At 42.7% G+C, this 22,098-nt stretch overlaps 1 protein-coding gene across 2 annotated transcripts in view; it reads right to left on the bottom strand.

The window, feature by feature from the left end:
- nlrc5 (NLR family, CARD domain containing 5) overlaps positions 1 to 22,098 on the bottom strand; it is a 36,604-nt gene that overhangs the window by 6,000 nt on the left and 8,506 nt on the right. For both annotated transcript variants that reach the window (XR_009708985.1, XM_061246233.1), the window contains exons 6-40: positions 21,551 to 21,634; positions 21,205 to 21,288; positions 20,394 to 20,477; positions 19,825 to 19,914; positions 19,282 to 19,341; positions 18,848 to 18,889; positions 18,599 to 18,682; positions 17,103 to 17,192; positions 15,219 to 15,281; positions 14,522 to 14,557; positions 14,306 to 14,395; positions 14,096 to 14,179; positions 13,629 to 13,718; positions 13,440 to 13,487; positions 13,245 to 13,316; positions 12,428 to 12,511; positions 11,804 to 11,887; positions 10,623 to 10,712; positions 10,355 to 10,414; positions 9,370 to 9,453; positions 7,959 to 8,042; positions 7,110 to 7,199; positions 6,677 to 6,742; positions 5,809 to 5,892; positions 5,385 to 5,468; positions 4,931 to 5,014; positions 4,359 to 4,445; positions 2,785 to 2,853; positions 2,279 to 2,329; positions 1,825 to 1,908; positions 1,593 to 1,676; positions 1,340 to 1,423; positions 973 to 1,056; positions 783 to 869; positions 332 to 415 (exon numbers count right to left, since the gene is read on the bottom strand). Coding sequence is in view for 1 of the 2 variants with exons in the window: in XM_061246233.1 (XP_061102217.1) it covers positions 332 to 415; positions 783 to 869; positions 973 to 1,056; positions 1,340 to 1,423; positions 1,593 to 1,676; positions 1,825 to 1,908; positions 2,279 to 2,329; positions 2,785 to 2,853; positions 4,359 to 4,445; positions 4,931 to 5,014; positions 5,385 to 5,468; positions 5,809 to 5,892; positions 6,677 to 6,742; positions 7,110 to 7,199; positions 7,959 to 8,042; positions 9,370 to 9,453; positions 10,355 to 10,414; positions 10,623 to 10,712; positions 11,804 to 11,887; positions 12,428 to 12,511; positions 13,245 to 13,316; positions 13,440 to 13,487; positions 13,629 to 13,718; positions 14,096 to 14,179; positions 14,306 to 14,395; positions 14,522 to 14,557; positions 15,219 to 15,281; positions 17,103 to 17,192; positions 18,599 to 18,682; positions 18,848 to 18,889; positions 19,282 to 19,341; positions 19,825 to 19,914; positions 20,394 to 20,477; positions 21,205 to 21,288; positions 21,551 to 21,634 (2,709 nt within the window). In the remaining variant the exon portion in view is untranslated. The remainder of the gene's footprint in view (positions 1 to 331; positions 416 to 782; positions 870 to 972; positions 1,057 to 1,339; positions 1,424 to 1,592; positions 1,677 to 1,824; positions 1,909 to 2,278; positions 2,330 to 2,784; positions 2,854 to 4,358; positions 4,446 to 4,930; positions 5,015 to 5,384; positions 5,469 to 5,808; positions 5,893 to 6,676; positions 6,743 to 7,109; positions 7,200 to 7,958; positions 8,043 to 9,369; positions 9,454 to 10,354; positions 10,415 to 10,622; positions 10,713 to 11,803; positions 11,888 to 12,427; positions 12,512 to 13,244; positions 13,317 to 13,439; positions 13,488 to 13,628; positions 13,719 to 14,095; positions 14,180 to 14,305; positions 14,396 to 14,521; positions 14,558 to 15,218; positions 15,282 to 17,102; positions 17,193 to 18,598; positions 18,683 to 18,847; positions 18,890 to 19,281; positions 19,342 to 19,824; positions 19,915 to 20,393; positions 20,478 to 21,204; positions 21,289 to 21,550; positions 21,635 to 22,098) is intronic.

Below are 22,098 nucleotides of genomic sequence, written 5' to 3'. Positions count from 1 at the left end.
CAGGGCCAATTCCATAAATCCTCATCTTGTTAAATTCCTGAACAGACCAGAGGAGAAAGGATCAACACATAATGAGATTACGATGACAGTGATTATGATGATGATGATGATGACAGGAAAGTCTTTATTCATGGGTTTCTTGATTCACAAATGGGAGTAGTTACCACCCGTTATCAACATTCTCTGACATTAACCAATATAATATGACTGAGTGATTGAGGCCCCATGGTAGCCCCTCCCATCGCTATCCCTACTAGTGAGGCCCACTGTGTGGTATACTATGTACTAGGAATGAGTGGAGTGCAATGGTGTATCACTGAACTGTACTCACATCAATCTTCTGATGGAAGCCTTGTGCTGGAGTCCAGCAGCTAGGAGATCTATCCCCTTTGCATCCAGTACAATGGAGTCCAGGCTAGCACCAGGAGACAGGTAGTTAATCAGTTAAACTTTACTGTCCCACATGGGGAAATTAATTTGGTCACTTGTGTAAAACAAATGAGTACAATATAACCATTAAGCAGTACCATACAAAATTTTCAAATACAATATGAGAAATAAAACAGTGCAGCTCTGCAATATGGGGAACGTCCTGTATCTCCATATAAATAAATAATTAAAACTGGATAAAAAAATGACCATATCATCAGGTGTAAACAGGCCTACAAAACACAGTCCAGATATCTTTTCAACTGGACACTACATTACCGTTAGCTATCTGCAACTAAAGGTAGCAGAAAAGGAAAACGAACAAAAGCTGAAACAGTGACAGCTGGCCTCACCTGAGGTCCTCTAGGGAGGCACACTGGCCCAGTCCCTGGAGCAGGTCATGAGATCCCTCCATTGTGAGGACAGAGCAGTAGGACAAACTGAAGGACAGAACGAGAGAGAGAGAGTGAAAGTGAAAGAACTGCCATTTCTCCCCCAATCCTTGGAGGAACAGGAGTTTGTGGCGATGGAACAGATGCTTACTCGATGGCTCTGAGGTTTTGAAGTTGGGGCAGCGTCCTCTTCAGAGCAGTGGCACCACTGTCATTGATCACGTGATGAGCCAAGCTGAAGGCGGGGCATGGGAGGAGAGTATGGTTGGAAAAGGTTTCAAAACATGATGTCACACATAGCATTTTTCCATCTCACGAGCGGTGTAGGAACCATCCATAGAAGGAGCTATCAGGAATGGGCGATTCCCAAAACAAGTCCCTGATTTGGAAGTTCTCAACAAATTTTACTGCCATCTAAAAGGGTATTTAAAATAAGCACTTGATATTTATCAGCAGGCTCCTCTTAGTGAGTGACAGAAGCAGGTTGTCAGTAGCAGTAGGAACAGGCCAGGGCTTACCTCAGACTCTCCATTTTGTGACAGTAGGACATGCTCTGTGTGATAATCTCTACTCCATCCTCAGAGGTCTGTTTGGACCCTAACCTGCAAACATAAGCACACATAAAATAGTATAGCTAGATAGATAGATAGATACTTTATTCATCCCGAGGGATATTTTGGGCATCCAGTAGCTTATACATACACACATATACACACATATCTCACACACATAAAGATCAAAATCACTCACAGAAAAGTAATAACAACCCACCTGAGTGTCCTGAGATTGGCCAATCGAGGGAGGGCGGACGAAAGAAACTCCGCCCCTTCCCTGCTGATGCTATTGTGGGACAAACTAAAGGTGATGGAAAGGAAACAATACATAAGTGTAAAAGTGTCACACACACAAACACACATATACCCCCCCACCCCCCATACACACACACATAGAACACATATAAACTCCAACACGCAGGCACACGCAAACCCTTGAGTGTTCTTACTCCAGCTCCTGCAGCATGGGGCAGTTATGGCTGATGGTGAGTAGAAACTGGAGGTGATGACCTTGCAGATCACAGTCCACCAGGCTGCAGGGCACAGTACGAGGATGAGACTGAGGCATTTGCATCTGAGAGACTCTCTAAAGACCACACTGCAATAAGGACTACATAAAAAAGACAGTATGAAATCAACTCCTCTCTATCCAATCAATGAATTACATAGTCAAACCAAAAACCAGCAGACACTGCAGCCCTCAAAGACTGGAGTTTGAAACCCCTGCTCTTAAATTATAGCATAAAAAAGTCACTTTCAGGGACTGACTCACACTATACCATGCCTGGACTTGTACACCCTTGTTCACCTATCTTTTCCACATAGTGTAGCAGAAGGCCCTTCTGCTTCTGTCTATATTGCAATGTTACAGCTGATTTTCTAACTCAACAGCACAACTCTTACCCAATGGATTCCACAAGAGACACAGTTGAAGTTGCCTTCATGGAGTCATCTCTGGAGAACAAATAAACATGAACTTTTCAATTAACACATCTCACCATGGCTGCTCTTGTTTACTCTAGTAAGCCTAAAAATGCATACTCATTTGGTTTGTGCTATCAACATTTCCTATCAGACAGGATCTTGGCTGATACTTCGATACTTGTATCTGTAGCATTAGCTTGCTAGCTAACAACATTAGATAACATTCTACAGAATCCAAAACTGATTAGATAATAAATGTTTGAATGGACATTTGAAAAAGATACACAACCTGTATCTTATCAACTGGAGTAAGCTTAGAACACAATAATTTACTGCCATATACCTCAGCATCATCTGAAACACTATACGTCATATGTTGGCCACATATGGCTGTGACATACTTTCACAGAACAGTCACAAACTGACCACGGTGGGTAGGTCACCCAAAGTGGGGTATGTAGGCCACCAGTAGTAGAGACTTTTACCGGGAAGTGAGAGGGGTCGTCATGGTGTCCTCCTTTTCCAGTGTGATACTGACAGTTGTTTTATAGACTCTGCAGGAAAATAAAGAGATTGTCAATTTCATGAATAAGCACAAATGAAATTGGTTTCTAACAAATTCCCTCTGAAGACAGTACATGTCAATATCCAATATACCATTTACGTTACTATTTTTTGTTACATATGTACAATTTATGTGTAACAAAGAGAGACTTACAAACACAGACTGCGTTAAAAGTAACACAAAATGTTTTGTTTTGTCCTAGACAGGTATGTTAAAAACCAACGTTATTTCTGTTGTTTTGAACACATCTGTTTTGAGATTGTATGAAAAGCTCCTCGGGGGAATATCTGAAACCAATATAAGTTGGATAGCACAGAGAAGAAGTGGTGGCAGGAAACAATCTTCTGAACTGAGGAATGGACATAGCAATGAATGACTGAACCTACAGTTAAAGACTAGGCATACACACAGGGAGAGCCTTTCAGAGTCAAGGTCAAAGCTAGGAAAGAAAAACTGTGAACTAGAACTAGCCTTATTGGTTTAGACCTGGAACTTCGAAATAGTGTGACTGGAGTCAATCAATTGTTAACTAATGTCTTAAATAAAGCACTTACGGTGCACATAAAACCAGGAAACACTGCAGGTTCCCAGGATATGAAATTGAGATAACTGTTTCACTCCCATTTGCCTAAGTCAAGATGCTGAAAAGTCCCAATTTCTCCCAATTTCCTTTTCCATAATACAGCAAAGTGTATACTCATTATTTCAAGGGATTTTACCCACCCCAGCAATCCAGTACATTATATCTGTAAGAAGTCTGTCTCTGAGGCCAATATATCTGCTAGCCACACATTACCTGATCTTATCAATATTACAAATACTGTTGGTGCAAGGGTAGCATAGCGAACATGAGTGGGAAATCAGGAACTACTCAAGTCAACAGACGTGCTAATTCAATCACAGCAAGACGGCCAATACACTATGGCCTAATTGATAGGTGTCACAAAACATAAAACTGTCTACATCCTTCCTAGAATGTGTATTCAATACTCCGGATCAAAGTTGGGAAACCAGATAAGAAGCATTCATGGTTCAGTCTGAGGCTGAATCCAAAGTGTCATTCCTGCGCTTTGTCACTGTCAGTATCGGAAATAAATTTTGTATCTTTTCATCACATTCGAGAGACGTTACTTTTTCCTTACATACCTAACTAGGGCTTTAATTGACCCAGTTTAACTGCACATGTCAGATCAGATTCTTTGTTATTTGAAAGACAGCCAAAAAAAAAAAAAAAAAAAAGGGCCCTCGTCCTTATCTTTGTTATACAGGTAGCAATTGAAATTGTACTTCCCTCTAGGGTCTTTCAGCGAACTTATCCCTGGTTATGGGTATGCACTTTGTTGTACGTCGCTCTGGATAAGAGCATCTGCCAAATATAATAATGTAATGTAAAAATGAAAGCCAGGAAGCCATGCTGGAAGTGCTCCTGCTCAGCAGCAGGGTCAGCCACAGCCGATGATGCTGAAAGCAGGGGACGGGCTTTTCATGACCCACCTGATCTTTCTGATACTGGAGTTCAGGTTCAGGCAGCCAGATACCAGCTGAACTGCTGCTTCCTCTTTGATCCAGGGCTCCTCGATTCTTAAAGGACAATACACCATTACCCCACTGTGACTTCATCAGCATTTCTACACACATCATCTCACTCTCACATACTGTATCCTCACCCCTGCCTCAAACCTAACAGGACTGCAGTCTCATCGCCAACAGGGAATGGAATATGAATGCCACACAAACTTCTAATAATCATGATCCATTCAAATTAATACCGTGCACAAAAGCAATGGTCACAAACAGGAGCTATGCGGGTTGCCATGTTTGGTTTCACTTCCACCATCCCCCCTCCCACAACCAAAACCTCAAAGTTTTATCTCTCTCAGAACTGTGAACTCAACCTGGCCATTTCTCAGAACTGTGAACATTTATCTGCCCTGCGCATTTTGCCGTTTTTAGATAATTCACAGTGCGCCTCGTGTTTTCAAGTCGATAAAGTGCATCCGCTGTGATCACCCCCTTAAAAGGTCACTAGCACCACACCTGAGGAAACACCTGAATAATGCCCTCACCTGATTTCCAAACGGTTGGTATGGCAGCCCAGTTCCTTCAGCAGTTCCTCGATCACCTGGGCACTCAGCCCATTGTTCTTAATCCTGAAGAGAGGACACAGCTGACTGAATTCCCCCCATGCAAACTACAAGTATCTTAGCTTTACCGAGTCAAAGAGCCTCTTTATGATGAAAACATACAGCAATTCTCCATTTGCCCAAAAGTGTGTGTTATGCGAGTAAGCGCCTTGTTCAAGGCCCAGCAGCTGTGCACATCTTATCATGGCTACACCGGGACCAGCAACCTTCCGGGTCCCAGTCACTAGGCTACAGGCTGCCCTATAGTGTGCGGGTGTGTCCGTGTGTGCGGGTGTGTGAGAGAGTGATAGAGAGAGAGAGAAAGGGTGTGTGTGTGTGAGAGAGAGAGAGAGAGAATACAGCACATTAATACATTACTGTATGTGAGTACACTAACCCCAGTAGCTGCAGAGAGGGAAGTCTGCTCAGGGCTCTCTGCAGAATCTGGACCCCATCATTCTGCAGAGTGTTACAGCACAACCTGCAAGAGGCCATCGCCATTATCACCACCATCATAAGTCCATTATTATTACATAACTACGTCACCATAATCACCATCATTGTCATCATCCGCAATGTCGCTATCACCATCCCAACACTGCCAGCAATGATCACTGTCATTATGAGCATCATTAACACTGCCATTACAGTCATTGTCACCACCTTCATCTTCAATGGAGTTAATATTATCAGCACTGTCATCATGACCATCATTCATGCTCTCATCACCCCCACCAGCATCGCAGTCATGAACAAACCGATCAAAACGGTCACCATGATAGTGATAGATGTCACACAGTGAGCTCCTCCCACATACTCACTCCAATCTGTCCAGACGGGGGCAGTTTTTGAGTATATCAGCCAACTTCTGAAGGTGAGCAGTTCCAAAGCAACACTCTCGGAGACTAAAGGGAGGGAGAGAGAGAGAAAGAGGAGGTCAGGGGGAGAAAGAGCCATAAACTTGAAAGGCCCTATTTATGGTGCAATTATCAAACTGTAGCGGTCATTGGAGTAGGCCAGCTAAAGCTTTAAGTACTGTTCATAGACAGTACTCCTTAAAGCTTTTTCCACTCCCACTGCATTTCGCTGATACACTTGTAATGCTGTTCTGCAGATAACAAGTCCATCACAGTACACTGAACCTGAAGTATATACACAAGTATGTTTATCAATATCAAGCTTAAACGGTAATGAATCACCTTCAATGCTATATAAATAGACAGAGTAGTATGTCTAGAACTAATGCTAAAGAATACAATTCGGGAAAAATAAGATTGAAAGTGAAATATCTGAAGTAGTAGTGAAAGACCATGTATTATTATTCAATTACTTTCAACACTAATTGGATAACAGTACATAGTAATATTATGTACTGTAATGTTCATGTGCATATGCACTACTGTTGGCACCAAAATATCACCCAAATTGTGAACTGAATTAAAATAAATTAATATATTGATAAATAAATACAGGTACACGCTTATATACATACATATACTGTATATACAGTACAACTACATTCATTCTTGTTTGCTATTTCTGCTAGGCAATTCTGGCATTAATAGGGAGAAGGAAAAGGAGATAATCAGACATCCAATCTCTCAATGCGCTTGAGTGTGGAGTTGGCAAGAATGTCATTTAAATAGACAAAAGATATTTATCTTCCAGTGGGGGGTTCGCCGACCTTACCTGAGTGCTTTGCCACTGTTGCTGTCCTGTATGAACCGAATGAGAGACTTCATCTCCATCCCTAGGCTACAAGACAAAATCAGGAGACTGTGTACAACAGAGAAATCTTACATGCAAGTCTTACTGCTTTCAGTTTGGTGAAAGCAGTGCAGTTCCAAGCCATGAACCTGTCAGGCAGACAACCCACATTTTCTGTGTAAATCACATGAACTCAGTGAAGGCAAAGGTCTATGCAGGTTAGCTGATGAGCTGACAATTGTCTAAGTAAGCACATTCTTTGGCATGGCCAATCTCTTATGTAGGCAAGACTGCCTTGAGGCCTCTTGAGATCTAACAATTGAAGATGAATTGAAGTGAACGAGGCAGCTCAGTGAGTCAGTGAGCTGAGGTTAAATGAGCGGAGATGTGGTTGATTGGCAGGTGAAGGCCTCACCTCACTTCCACTGCCATGATGCGCTTGCACACGGCTATGGAGTTCACCAAGCAGAGAGCCCCAGTCTGGGTCAGCCTGTTGTCATTCAGCCTGTGGAGAAAAATTCAGACACGGCAATACTTGAATTTACTGCGTCGTCTGCTTGACAGGTCACAAGCTATTTCAATGTTTTCCAGTGGAAGAAGAAAGTATATGAACTTATAGAGAATCTGTAAAGTTGCATTTTGGGGGAGGGTGGTGGTGGTTAAAAAACAAAAAAAGTGGCTACCACCCTACTGCATTTAGCACCTACACAACCTAAGTTGGGGGTGGCATGGATGGTGCAGTGGCCTGCCGCCTCACAGCAAGGAGGTCCTGGGTTCGAATCCCCATCGGCCGGGGCCTCTCTGTGTGGAGTTTGCATGTTCCCCCTGTGTTTGCGTGGGTTTCCTCCAGGTACTCCGGTTTCCTCCCACCGTCCAAAAACATGCAGGTTAGGCTGATTGGAGAGTCTAAATTGCCCGTGGGTATGAGTGTGTGAGTGAATGGTGTGTGTGCCCTGCGATGGACTGGCGACCTGTCCAGGGTGTATTCCTGCCTTTCACCCAATGTATGCTGGGATAGGCTCCAGCCCCCCTTCGACCCTGTTCAGGATAAGCGGATGGATGGATGGACAAGTTCAAGTTTTGTGCCAGACGAAATGTTGTTGTTTTTTTTTGTTTTTTTTTCACAAGGAGTGATAGTGGGTTTGCTACACCAAAAATTCTGGCCAGCAGCCGCCACTGCACTCAGGGGACACGAGCAATGTGTTGTCAGCAAAAAACACTTGAATTGCACTCTCTGTGAAAACTTCTGCAAAGGGCTGCTTACTTCACAGAGTTGGAGATCCGGAGCTTAGGCAGGAACTCCACAAAACACTGCACCCCTTCATCCCTCAGCAGGTTACCGGAGAGACTGAAAGGAAACCGATTAGAAGAGCTTCTGGTAAGGAAGCTGAGATACATGCAAATACATGAATAAGCAGGAAGCTGTCAATCACATGATGCCACATGACTGACACATGGGTTTCCGTAGCTGTGAAACACATTCTAAAAATATCAGTGTCCACCCACACGTCTGATAGGGGTGATGAAACAGAGAGTTGACACCTGACATGTGTGACAACCTGTGTGAGTGTGTGTGTGTGTGTCTGAGAGAGTGTATGGGAGAGAGAGAGAGAGAGAGAGAACTGCAATGCAGAGTGAAAATTACAAAGCCCAGTTTAGATCAAAGTTGCAACATCAGAAAAAGACAATGAACATAGATAGTCACTGAATGAAGACAACACAGACTGCATGTAAATGACAGTCAAATTAAAAGCAGTTAGGTTGCTGTTCGAGCAGGGCTGCCCAACCCTATTCCTGGAAATGTACGGTCCTGTAGGTTTCAACCCTAACAAAGCACACCTCATTGAACAGCTAGCAATCTAACTTTAATGCACGTAAATGGTAAATGGTTCTTATTCTTAATTTGTTTATTTAACAGGGACAAATGCATACAACATTGCTTTATATATAAAATACAAAGAAGATGCCATGCATACAGGTTTCTAGCCATGGCTAATTTGCAAGCCCTGTGCCGGGCCAGGCTTTTTAAAGTTAAAACAAGAAGTACAGCAGCATTTAACTTAAAATAATACCAAAACATTAAAAGCAGTACAGATAAAAGACTAAAATAGGGACAAACACTAAAATAAGGGCAAAGACAAAGAAATAAAATAATAATAATGATACATAAAATCAGTCTTGCTTCAGTTTCAGCCATTGTTTTGCATGTGTGTTAAAAACTTAATGCAAAAACCCGGCATTTATATAGCACCTTTATCCAAAGCGCTGCACAATAGATGGTTCTCATTCACCCATTCTTACACACACGCACACACCAACAGCGATTGTCCACCAATTTAGGGGTTAGGTGTCTTGAGGACACTTCAACACACCCAGGGCTGGATCGAATCGGCAACCCTCCGACTGCCAGACGACTGCTCCTGCTAATGTCCCCATGGGTGAGTGGAGCGGGGCACATACTCCAGGTCTGATATTCTGGGCATGGGTGAGTGGGACACTTACTCCAGGTCTGATATTCTGGGCATGGGTGAGTGGGACACTTACTCCAGGTCTGATATTCTGGGCATGGGTGAGTGGTGCACTTACTCCAGGTCTGATATTCTGGGCATGGGTGAGTGGGACACTTACTCCAGGTCTGATATTCTGGGCATGGGTGAGCGGAGCGGGATACTTACTCCAGGTCTGATATTCTGGGGCACTGCTGCAGGATCCCGGACAGTTTCTCCACGTTCCCACACGTCAGCTGGTACTGGGTAAGCCTGGAGCGGCCACAAAGAGTGGGGGTCAGAGAAACTACCCCATACTACCCCATCCCAGGGGGGAGGGGAACACAACTCGACCAGACCAGGTTCAGAGGGGAGATAGACTTAACAAGTCACAGCATTACGGAGAACCATAGTTCACAGATCATAGGGTGGTCAGACCAGGTCACAGTGTCAGGGGAAGTACAGTTTGACCATGACAGTGCAGGGGAACCGCAGATTCATGAGATCACAGCTGTGAAAGTCCATATACTGTAGGATGGCCAGACATGCATCACTGAGCGGGACAGTCTGGTTTTTGCCCCTGCTGTCCTTCCTCCAAACAGACGCATATCGGACCGGTGAAAATGATGTAAACGAATGGAAATACAATAGTGACACGTCATATTTTAAAATCTTGTCGGCTCAGATTTACATCAAATACATTTGCAAGCTGGATATCCACTATCAGCTGGTAAGCCAGTTTATTGGCTATGTTGCTAGTCTCCCGTGGTCCACCCCCCTACTGGACCTTGATTGCAATCTCTCTCCCACTTGGCCAGAGACGGAAAAGAAAAATCCTCCCCAGGAGTTTGTTCCAATTGACTTGATTTTGTAATTAGCAAAATTCTTCAGCCAGGAGGTAGAATTAATTTGTGAAATCAGCATGCTTAGTCGGAATTGGAGGACGACACACATTGCAGGATTTTCACTTTCTGACCCCTGGACTTTCCACCTCTGCCCTCGACCCGAATCAATGCCACGACGCACTGTCTTCCTTTTCGGGGTTGTAGAAGTGGCCCCGATATCATACAGTGATAGGCAAATGAGTCTCAAATACAGAAAAGGTGTACCCAAAAAAACAGCAAAGGAAAAGCTAGCTGCTGTATGACAATGTCTTCACTGAAAATTCACTCACTTGCATGCCACTTGTTCTGCTTTTATTTGGAGAAACTTGATGCAGGCTTCTCCCTGCGACCTGAGAAAATACATCCAGAAGGAGAAGAACATTTAGCCCATAATTTTTTTTAAGTGAGCAAACGATGGTATAATGTCATTCACGCTTTTCAAAATCTGTAGCAGCATGTGCTAGCATGATGTCACACAGCAGTGCGGTGAGGGTAGACTGTGACACAGACCAGTGTACTTGTGGGAAAGTTCTCTGGCACGATAGTGTGCTACTTTACCGGAGTTCCACTGCTTTGACACGTTGGCAGTTAATCAGTGAACTGACCAATAGCAAGGCACCCTCTGTAGACATCTGGACATGGTTTAATCTGAGAAAAAGAGAGGAGACAGTCAGACCAGCATAACTACAGAAAGATAAATTATTGTGTTGGTATCAGTGATCAATATTAACCCTTTTTTCGGTGTTAAGATCAGAAAAATGTGATTAGAATGTCGTTAACTTAACATTCTTAGTTGAATATTCTGATGCTGATACAAAAATCACTAATGGAGTGCTAGACCACTGAGTTTTGAAAAAACGTTCCAATGATTAATGATATCAAAAGCGATATTATTAATCAAAAGGATAAAAGAGTATTAGCGATATAAGGGATCAGTACTATTGACATTAGGGTATCATTATCTGATCTCATAGGATCCATATCAGCGATATCAGGAGTGATTGTTTGGGATATCAGGCGTTAGTGTAAGGTATATCAGGAGACAGTGTAAGGGATATCAGCAGTTAGTAAAAGGGCTATCAGGAATGAGTGATATCAGGAGTTAGTATAAGGGATATCAGGAGTTACTGTTATGGATATTACATTACATTTCATTTAACAGACGCTTTCATCCAAAGCGACATACAAAAAAAGTGCATATCAAGGTCATTAAACAAACTACAGAACAGGTTGGATAAGCTACAATTCAGTTATGTCAGGTATCACAGGATCAGTGTGAGTGACCTCCCTGTGCATGTCAGAACGACAGAGTCTCTGACCTCTTTCAAATGCAGACTGAAGACTCATCTCTTCAGGCTACACCTTTCCCTCCCTAACTCACCACCATGACTAGCCTTATATATGCCATAGACTATAATGGCACATATATATATATAATTATATATTATATAGTTATATAGATATTGTTGTGTTTTGTATTAGCTATTGTATTGTTGTACTTGGGGTATTCTAGCTGCCAACTGCGGTATGCTAGTTGATGTATTCTTCAAGGGTTCTGATTGTATCTGTATGGTCACACTAGGACTCGGAACTGTACTGTCCTCTCAGGTCCTCTTCACACTTGTACTTGTGTTTGATCTGCACTTCGTTGTATGTAGCTCTGGATAAGAGCGTCTGCTAAATGCCATGTAATGCAATGTAATGATATCAGTGGGTGATATCAGTGGGTGTGGTCTTACTCCAGAAGCTGCAGGGCAGCCATGCGAGGCAGTCGCTGGAGAAGCTTCTCAATGGAGGCATCACTCAATGAACTGTGGGAGAAACTGCAGAGAAAAGCGAATCCAATCATAAGTGCCTTATATAGCAGGAAATCATATCTAATCTGCCAATACCCAAAACATGATTGTTACACTGTAATCTCACTTAACCTAACCTCCTGTGTTAGGCTGAAACCTCTCCACCGTAAGCCCTGTGAAAGCAGCAGAGCCGTGAAACTCGACTCAATTGATTTTGTAACCAATTTATGTCCCGTAAGCAGTATTACCTCAGCATTTTAAGGATGGAAAGTCAAACGTAAGCTATACGAAACAAGGAAATGATTAAATAGCAAGAAGAGACATGCGTCACATATATCTCAATTCAGCAAACCACACTCTGTCCATCGTCTAAGCTGGAAAACACCTGGTATGGCATACTGGTGCTGCAATAAGTGCCTTTGGAGATCTGCCCTTTTGGGACCTGAAACCAGACAAGATTTACCTCGAGAGGCCACGCTCTCTTAACGTAGCGCAATGCTATTATCACTCTAAACACACCTCGCACAGTCAAGACCAGGCCTGCTGCAGGCCTGCTGGAAAACTTACTTCAGCACCAGCTGTCCTGGACACGGCGACAACTTCCCACAGAGTCGGTTGATTCTGGAAGGCTGAACATCGCTGTGGGTGAGGCTGCAACAGAGAGACGCCATATTACCCCCATGTACGGGAAACGGGGCTGGTTCCTGCTGTCAGAGCAAACCAGGCCGGCCCTGACATGATCTGCTCTGAGAGGGTTATGGCAGATTTACATGGTAATAAGGAGGAATAAGGATGGAAAAGTACTATGGTAAATGCAGACTGTGTAAGAGGCACATGCAATACTAAAAAGTAAACAATGTAACTGTATGAAAAATGAAATAATGTTATTTTATGAGAGTGTTTTGGTAGTAGTGTTTTCCATGTTGCTTGTCAGCTGATCAAAGAACCAAGATTAATATAATTATGCACTTAACAAAACAACTGTCAAAGATGACCTCCCAGATTCATTATTTTAACAGTCACAACCAAAGGAAAGTGTGACATGTAAGCTATGTAAGACATGTATATGTAAACTTGTACAACTGTATCTTAGTCTGATTTTCTTATCCCTGTACTTTTACTCATATTTTCTGGCAGAAATTATGATGATGTCATCTTAATAATAAATGTAATACTACTATTACTACTACTACTACTACTACTACTACTAATAATAATAATAATAATAATATAGCCAGATGATTTTCAACTATATGCTGTTGAGAAATCAAAAGATCCCTCAAACTACCAATGAAAGCAGTTGTCCCTCCCTCTCTCCCTATTCACTACAAAAGGTAAAACCTTGAGAGAAGTGTAAGATTGCTGGTGCATACTGATGTATTACCTGAATGATTTACACAGGTGAATTCCATTCTGCTGGGAGTTTCTGACCTCTTGCCATTCCCCAGACTGTCTCCTGATAGAACAGCAATTAATTGAAGCATCACAGGATTTCTGTCCTGCTGAATCTATTCAAGTGTTGCTTGTACAAAAAAATGGTTTTTAAATGGAAATTTGACCAAACAAAAGTTCTCATTACCTTTCACTGGAGTGAAACATCATCACCACACTCTTCTTACCTCCATGACTGATTCAAAGAGAAAGTAAAATCATTCACAAAATCTGTACCTGAAGGAGCACCTGTGTGTGTGTGTGTGTGTGTGTGTGTGTGTGTGTGTGTGTGTGTGTGTGTGTGAGTGTGTGCATGTGTATGTGTTTCCATACATACCTAACCTCCACCTTATGTAATCTTTTATCCGTACAGAGGATGGCAGCCAGGACCAGCACCCCCTCCATGGTCACTGCATTCTCACTGACGCTACAGGGACAAACACAGCAGCACGCTCAGTCCAAATAATATTCACTTACAATTATCCAGACTCTGAACAAACAACCTAACAAAAAAGGGAAATCAGGGCAGGGAAGCATAAAAAGTGAAATATAAACAAATGAATAAAGCACAGACACTGCCTACGCAATGTACTGCATTCTTTCCCTGGCCTGCCATATTGCTGAAACTAAAGGCAAACACTTGGACCAGAAAAATGACGAGGTACAGTTATACCTTATTTTTTTTGAGCAATTTTATTTTTATTTTAAGAGGACAGGGGCAAATCTATTGACATGTCTCTCAGGCAAACTCATTCCTAGGGATATAAGTGGAATCTGCCAGCAGTAGTCACGGCAACCTCTTACTTTATTTCCTGGATCACGCTCAGTTGAGGCAGGAGCTCTACTAGGGTCTTCAGTCCCTGGTCCCCCAGTGCATTATCGGACACACTGCGGCGGCAGAGAGAGGGAGGGAGAAGGGCAGATACGTAACATTAAGATTCAGGTTAATTTCAGGCATCTGTTGGACCATGGAGTAGTTATATTCGGGCACTGAACACTGTTTCCCATACTCACTCCAACAGAGTTAGTGCAGCTGTTGTGCAGTCCTTCAGGGTCTCACACAACTTGGTCAGGTCACGAGGGTGGAGACCACAGGAGACAAGGCTGAAAAAGATCATTGGAGGAGGGGGTAGAGACACAGTTACCACACTCATCATCATCATCATCATCACCAAAGTCCCAATTCTCATCATTAGCAGTAATGAACTGGACAGTGTAATGAGGACTTACCGAAGTCTTTTTTCAATTTTCTTAACTGTCGCCTCACTACAGAGAGGAATAAGTACAGAACAGTATGGATAAGTGGTCTATTAATGTTAACCAAAACTGAAATATATACTTACATCTCAGATAATGCACAGTCCATATGTACAGTACTGTGCAAAAGTCTAAGGCACCTGTATAACATTCTGTACAGATAAAATAATTAAATGAAAGGTCCTAAATAAACGTACTATACATTTTACATTACATTATAGTAATTTGGCAGAATAGTTAAAAACTGAATCAAATAAATATTTTTTTGTGACCACCCTTCGGCGTTAAAACCGCATCACTTCTCTGAGATAGCCAACGCTGTCCTACAGTTCTATAAGACAATCAAAACAACAAAGGTTGTTCCAAGCATGTCGGAGAACAGTTCTTCTGCAGACTTTGGTTGGCTTCTTGCTTCTGATCTCAGACAGCCTTGATCAAGTTTTTACGTAAAAAGTAGTCAATTGCTTACAGTAATATGTTACTTTTTTAAATGAAACACAAAAACGTCTCTGTAAAATAAAATCTTTGGGAAAATGAATATTTGGAAATCTGAAATGTGTTCTTTTATACTAACACACACACAAAAATAAACATACGTATAATAAAGTCTAGGGTGCCTAAGACTTCTGCTCAGTACTGTATGTATGTGTTTAAGGAGACATGTTCTTACCCAGGACTGTGTCTCTGAGTCTCTGGCGAGTACAGAACCGATATCTGTGTTGGCTCCTGAAGCCTGAGGGCATTAACGAGACACAGCTGTGAGAGGCCCCTCTCACCACTGGCTTCACATCAACGCCACAGACAGCAGCCAGAGGAGCCGTTCATTACTGAGGGCACATGACTGCAATATGCAATGCAATAATATAAACACTATAAACACGTGTACATGTGTGTGTGTGTGTGTGGGAGTGAGAGTCGGTGTGTGTGCACGTGTGTGAGTGTGTGGGAGTGAGAGTGGGTGTGTGTGCACATGTATGTGCGTGTGTGGGAGTGAGAGTCGGTGTGTGTGCACATGTATGTGCGTGTGTGGGAGTGAGAGTGGGTGTGTGTGCACATGTATGTGCGTGTGTGGGAGTGAGAGTGGGTGTGTGTGCACATGTGTGAGTGTGTGGGAGTGAGAGTCGGTGTGTGTGCACATGTGTGAGTGTGTGTGGGAGTGAGAGTGTGTGTGTGTGCACATGTGCATGCGTGTGTGGGAGTGAGAGTGGGTGTGTGTGCACATGTGTGAGTGTGTGGGAGTGAGAGTGTGTGTGTGTGCACATGTGTGAGTGTGTGGGAGTGAGAGTCGGTGTGTGTGCACATGTGTGTGTGTGTGGGAGTGAGAGTCGGTGTGCATGTGCATGCGTGTGTGAGAGTGAGAGTGGGTGTGTGTGCACATGTATGTGCGTGTGTGGAAGTGAGAGTGGGTGAGTGTGCATGCGAGTATGCCCGTGTCTGTCCATGTGCATTCACCTCTTTTCCCATCATGCACACAGCTTTAGCGCTCTGTGTAAGAAAGGAAACCTCTCTCACCTCTTTTCCCATCATGCACACAGCTTTAGCTCTCTGTGTCAGAAAGGAAACCTCTCTCACCTCTTTTCCCATCATGCACAGAGCTTTAGCTCTCTGTGTCAGAAAGGAAACCTCTCTCACCTCTTTTCCCATCATGCACACAGCTTTAGCTCTCTGTGTGAGAAAGGAAACCACCTAGCACCACAAAGCCAGCCTGGAGGCACTCATGTTTTAGAGGCGCATGCATTAAAATGAGTCAGCACAAGCTGCAGAAATAGACAATGTCGTTACAGCAGTCCAACCACAAAACAACAAGCAGTGTGCCAATATTGAGACAGGGGCATGGCTGAGGGGACTCAACTAAAGAGGCAAAGAACCCGTCTCATACAACACCTAGTTCAGATGGGTATATGAAATGATTAAATGTGGGGATAGGCACGTTCTTTTAGAGTATAAACTTGGGGGCAGCCTGTGTTGGGTGGGTGGGGGTGAAGGGTTGGATGAGACACAGCTCACACTGCAAAGTCTCTTACTGGTATGGCAGACAAAGAAAATCATTGATTTTTAAAAATGAAATCTCTCCTTGAGAGAGGTGAAGGTTACTTTGCATATGGCAGCAATATAGCTGAACGATATATGTAAATATGAAACACATGTAAATACATGAAAATGTAACTGCAAGTACTGTGTATTCCGTGGCTGTGTGTATACAGGTATTTGACTTGCTGCCCTTCCCTGATCCAGTATATTTAACTCTATATATCCTGGATTTGTATTCATTTACCTTTTACATACATTGCATTTATATAACTGATTATGTACAGTTGAAAATAATCCTGGTTGAGTACCTCACTCGGTTACTGTAGTACAGTGCAAGGGCAGCACCCCACCAAGGTATTAAACTTACTGTACTGATGTCTGGTTACAAGTTCAGCTCATTGCTATGACACACAGCTGATGGTTGGGTTAGTTTTTGAGCCAAATATTCGTGTTCCTTAATTTTCGATAGGTAAATGAAACAAAGAGATGAGTGGATCTCTTGGGAAACTGTGATGGGGCTCACCTGACGTCCACCTCGTTCACTTCCGGACAGACAGCCAGAGACTTCATCAGGATCTCTAAACCATCCAGCGAGAACGTGCTCCCATGCAACCTGTGGAGGAGAAGGACATTGTAGGCTCCAATGCACAGGGGAAAACACACAGATGCCAGAACACTGAATGAAGAATGAAGCCTCCCTCCTTTATAGTGAAGTATATGAAGGTGTGTGCGTGATACATTTATTACTTTTGTGAGACTGCTGCTCACGTGGTGAACAGAAAGGAAGAAATGAAAAATGGGGTTTCCTGAATGCTTTTTTATTAATGACAGGATTCAAGAAAATCAATAATGTTGCCCAAAGTCCAGTGGGGGAGGGGGGAGGTTTTACAAAAAACAACAAATGCAGAAAAGAACCCAGCACTCCAGAACACCTGCAATTAGCCCTAAGAATGTCTCCCCCAAGCCTGAAAAACAGGCCTCTTATGTAGCCCCAAAACAAGGTAATGGAGCACAGCTACAGGAGGGTGCCACCTGGTGGACAGCACCTTAATTTCCCTTCCAGGCACCACACAGTACATTGCAAAGACTGTGTGACAATATTCATATTTTCTAGATTTCTGTGAAGTCACTTCAGATTATACTGAGTGCATTCCATTTGGAAATAACTGTCTGTGGATTTATTTTAAAATGCAATGTTAAATATATTCCACAACTGCATAGTTAAAAATACATATTGCAATATCTGAGTGACAATAATATATATTTTCAGGATTATCTATCTAGTGGGATTTACAGAAATTACATTTATGTACACATTCTGTAAATGTGATTACAATAAATTCTGGTCTATTGAATAGTACACTGTTGGTAATCCCACTTTTTGTAACTTCCTGTTTAGCCCATGCTCTTGTAAAGTGCATGTCACAGTAGTCCTGAGAAATTGTCATTATGGGGAGATAACTTCATTTGTATTTTTTACTGTTACTGTTAAATGAATAAGGGTTCATTCCATTCATAGATGGTCAACGAGGACCTGGACAGTATCGTTCTCTCACCTGCCTTCTGACAAACTGACATCACATGGAAAAACTATTTTTAATGTAACGCTTAGCAACACCTCGACTTATAAGAGACACGCTATCCTTGCCCAAATTCCACTGGGTGGAGGGAGGGAGGAAGATGAGAGTGGGAGAGGCAGGGGTTGGTATTCCTTGAGGCGGGGGGTTGTGATGAGGGTAAGGAATAGGTTAAGATAAGGACACCCTGCTCCAACTGAGATTACTTATCTTTCTGTTTTTCGGTTGTTTCCGTTTCTCTGACACGGGAAGACAGAGTCCTTGACCTAAGTCTCTCATTGAAAACTCTCTGCCACTCTAAAAATGATTACGCACACAACACACAACGAAGTAGTACCCAGGAGCTGGGGGGGGGGGGGTGTCACAGGAATGAAAAAAAGGAAAAGAAGCTACCATCCTTCAAACAGTTTTTTTAAATTTCTTGTTAACTGAACAAACTTACTCAATGGCAGAGAGGCCAGGACATCCTGTCAGGATCTGACAAAGCTCCTTCATCTTTTTAGCCGTGAAGCTGCAGTTCAGAATCCTGAGGGATTGAACAAAATGACATTTTAAAAACACAATTTGCGTTCAGGTAAGACACGTTCACGTAAATTCAGATTGGTAAGCCAGGGGGCGCAGTTTGACACACGACCGTCCGACACAGCACGTCATAACAAAGCTCCCGGGCCCCTGCTGCTGTGTGACCTACCTGACAGTGCGTCCAGTAGGATTCAAACCATCTTGCTGAGTGCTGCATGAGAGAGAAGATGGCTTTTTTAAGAGCATATTAAAGTACGTCAACGATAAGACAGAAGAAGAGAGTGGGAGACGGGAAAGGGAAAGAAATGGAGGAAGAGAGAGATATAGTGGAAGGAGAAAGGAGCAATCAATGTTAAAGTTCACATGCTCTTACTGCCAACACCGGCCAGGCTGCAGCTGTTGGAGGGTTGTATGCAGTGAGCTAAACTACAAACGAGTTAATCCCAACAAAGGAAACAATGCTGGTCTCAGTTTACATAGTTATACATCAACAATGATGGTTTGAGTAGGGCCAGTTCAGGTGTGTAAAGAAATGCTTTATTTGATCCAAGACAGACACAGGAGAAGCAGAAATCAGGCTCCTCGACATAATGAAGCACTCACCTTAGCAACTCTAATCTCTGAGAGAATAACACTTTGATTTCACAAAAGTCCTTCTGGCCACTGAAAGCAAAAACAAAAAAAACATTTCTGCAAATCCATTGCGAAGTATAAAAGGTTTCTAATAGCCTGGGGTTCAGGTCAGAATGTCATGACAGCATGATTCTAGAACAGTTTCAGGAAGCTATATTTGTGAACTACTGTTCAGTGTAAATGGAAACATTTTAAATTTGGCTGATGGTTGCTGTAGCCCACACAGTTGAACAGGTCAAAGTTCAATCAAAACAAGACAGATACACTCAACCAGTGTTATGGAAACAGCAATTTAATTTGTTAACCATTACACAAAGTGTGCAGTTTTTAAAGTTTTTAAATGAAAACACAGATTTGATCTTAACTTGAGCATTAAAGCAGCTATTTAATGCCTAATCATTTCTGGTGATATTTATGCTCGCAGTTATTTACAAAAGTTGCTATTTTGTAAAATAAGAGCTATAATAGACAATAAACAGGAGTTAAACAGGAAGTATAGCTGCTCTGACTCACTCAGTGTGTATGGCCTGAATATTGGGACACGGTGCCATTTTCTCAAGGAGAGTGAGGATTCCATCCAGACTGCAACTGTTCTTCCCCAGTCTGAAAAACAAGGTGAGATTTTACTGACGAACGTGGTAAAGGGTTGGCATTCATATAGTGCCTTCATCCAAAGCGCTGTTCAATTGATGCTTCTCATTCACCCATTCACAAACACACTCAAATGGCGATTGGCTGCCATGCAAGGTATCAACCAGCCCGTCAGGAGCAATTGGGGGTTAGGTGTCTTTCTCAGGGACACTTCGACACGCCCAGGGATGGAACCGGCAACCCACCGACTGCCAGATGACTGCTCTTACCTCCTGAGCTAATGTCGCCCCTAGTACATCATGCGTGTGACAGATTCTATTTTCCCATTAACATACAGACACACACAGAAACACCTGCACTCTCCATGGTTTCCCACATTATAATCAGCTCATGGTCACATTGATCCCTTTCATCTGTGTTTTGTGTTTTGTAAAGAGGACATGCTGTATTAAACATATGAGTCCTGGGTTGACAGGTAGCAGCATACTCACAAGATGGAGTGAAGGGATTTTAGCTTGGGGAACATCTCCGCCACTTTCCTGAGGCCTTGGTCTTTGAGATGATTATCGCTGAGGCTGTTAGACAGAAATCACACCACTGCATGACCATCATGCCAAATCTGGGTGGCTGGGTGTCAGGACTAGTGAGCCAATCAGTCCTCCTCTCAGCTCTGACGCCCACAGAGGTGTGGGGTAGAGGTTATAGACATATTATTCAGGATTTGAATTTATATAATTGAAAATAATTAATATAAAATGATCATGCTCATATCTATGATGCACTGCCATGCAGAAAAAAACTCAAGTTCGGTTATTAAACAGCTGGTAGCTGGTTGACCACCTCAGACCAGCTCCCAGCCGGACATAGTTTAGATCGTTGACCACTTCAGACCAGCTCCCAGCATGATATGGTTTGACTAGCTCAAGCTGTATTTTGAAACAGCTGGTTGCTGGTTGACCAGCTATGAGCTTAGACAAGCTACCAGGACTATTGAATCATTGGCACCCTTGATGAATCTGAACAAAAATTATGTAAATAACTGTATTAACTAAAAAATATGCAAAAGAAACCCCAAATCGATCCAGCCCAGCCCTGAGACTTTAGGCCAGAATTTAAGCCAACGGACACGGAGACACTCCAACACCAAGGAGGAGTAGCCCACTACATTATAAGCTTTAGATATAATAATAATAAGAATAACAATATCAGCTTATATTGCATTACCATTACCATTTTTAATGATTAATTATTCCTTAACAATTATATGATATAATTGTTTATAGTATTGGAATCATCCCATACTTGAGTTCAGTGATCTTTGGGCAGCTCTCCAGAGCTTTGGCCAATTTTGCAGCTCCAACCGCCGTCAGACTTCCGCAGATCAATCTAGGGGTAAATAACAATGTTACACATACTACGCACACACACACCCACACACAGACACACACACACACACACAAGCAAGCACACACACAAGCACATACGCTCACGTACACACACACACAATTAGAATTCCGGTCAGCATCATGAAGGAGTACTTTGTCATTCTGTTCATGTGCAAGAGACTCGGGGGTGGTACAGAGAGGAACAGGGGCGGGGGCAGTTTAGAGAGAGGAGAGACTGGACAAAGTGAAGGTGTCAGACTCACTCAAGCCTTCTCAGGGTAGGTAGTCTTGGAATGATGCCAGTAAGTATTTCTGCAAACGCATCACCATACTTCCTGCTACGAAAACTGAGATCACGTATAACAAGAGAAAAAATACATATAGGAATTATTGCTTATGTATGATGTTTTTCATGACTTTTGCCACCTAGTGCTGTAAGTTTCCTTTCCTCAGCAAGTTTCACTTTGACAATCACATCTGTTTCTTATGATGTCACAGTGTTGCTTCTTTTGAAGTAATTTATTTTCCAGTCACTTTGGCACTAATTTCACATGGCGCGCTTAGCCTTCAAATGAAAAAAATGTATAGATGCATGATTCAAATTTGAGCACATTATTTAAAGACAACACACAAATTACTGGTGGAGTGAAGGAGTAATTGAGTGGTATATTATGTGTGTAACTGAGTGACTCGCTGAACCACTCACGGACTGACTGACTCAAATGAGTGAGTGGTTTACCGGATGAGTAACTGAGTGACTCACTGAACCGCTCACAGACTGACTGACTCAAATGAGTGAGTGGTTTACCGT

Source organism: Conger conger, chromosome 6 (genome assembly GCF_963514075.1).
Source record: "Conger conger chromosome 6, fConCon1.1, whole genome shotgun sequence".
Classification (NCBI taxonomy): Eukaryota; Metazoa; Chordata; class Actinopteri; order Anguilliformes; family Congridae; genus Conger; species Conger conger.
This window is presented reverse-complemented; position numbering and strand designations above follow the sequence as displayed.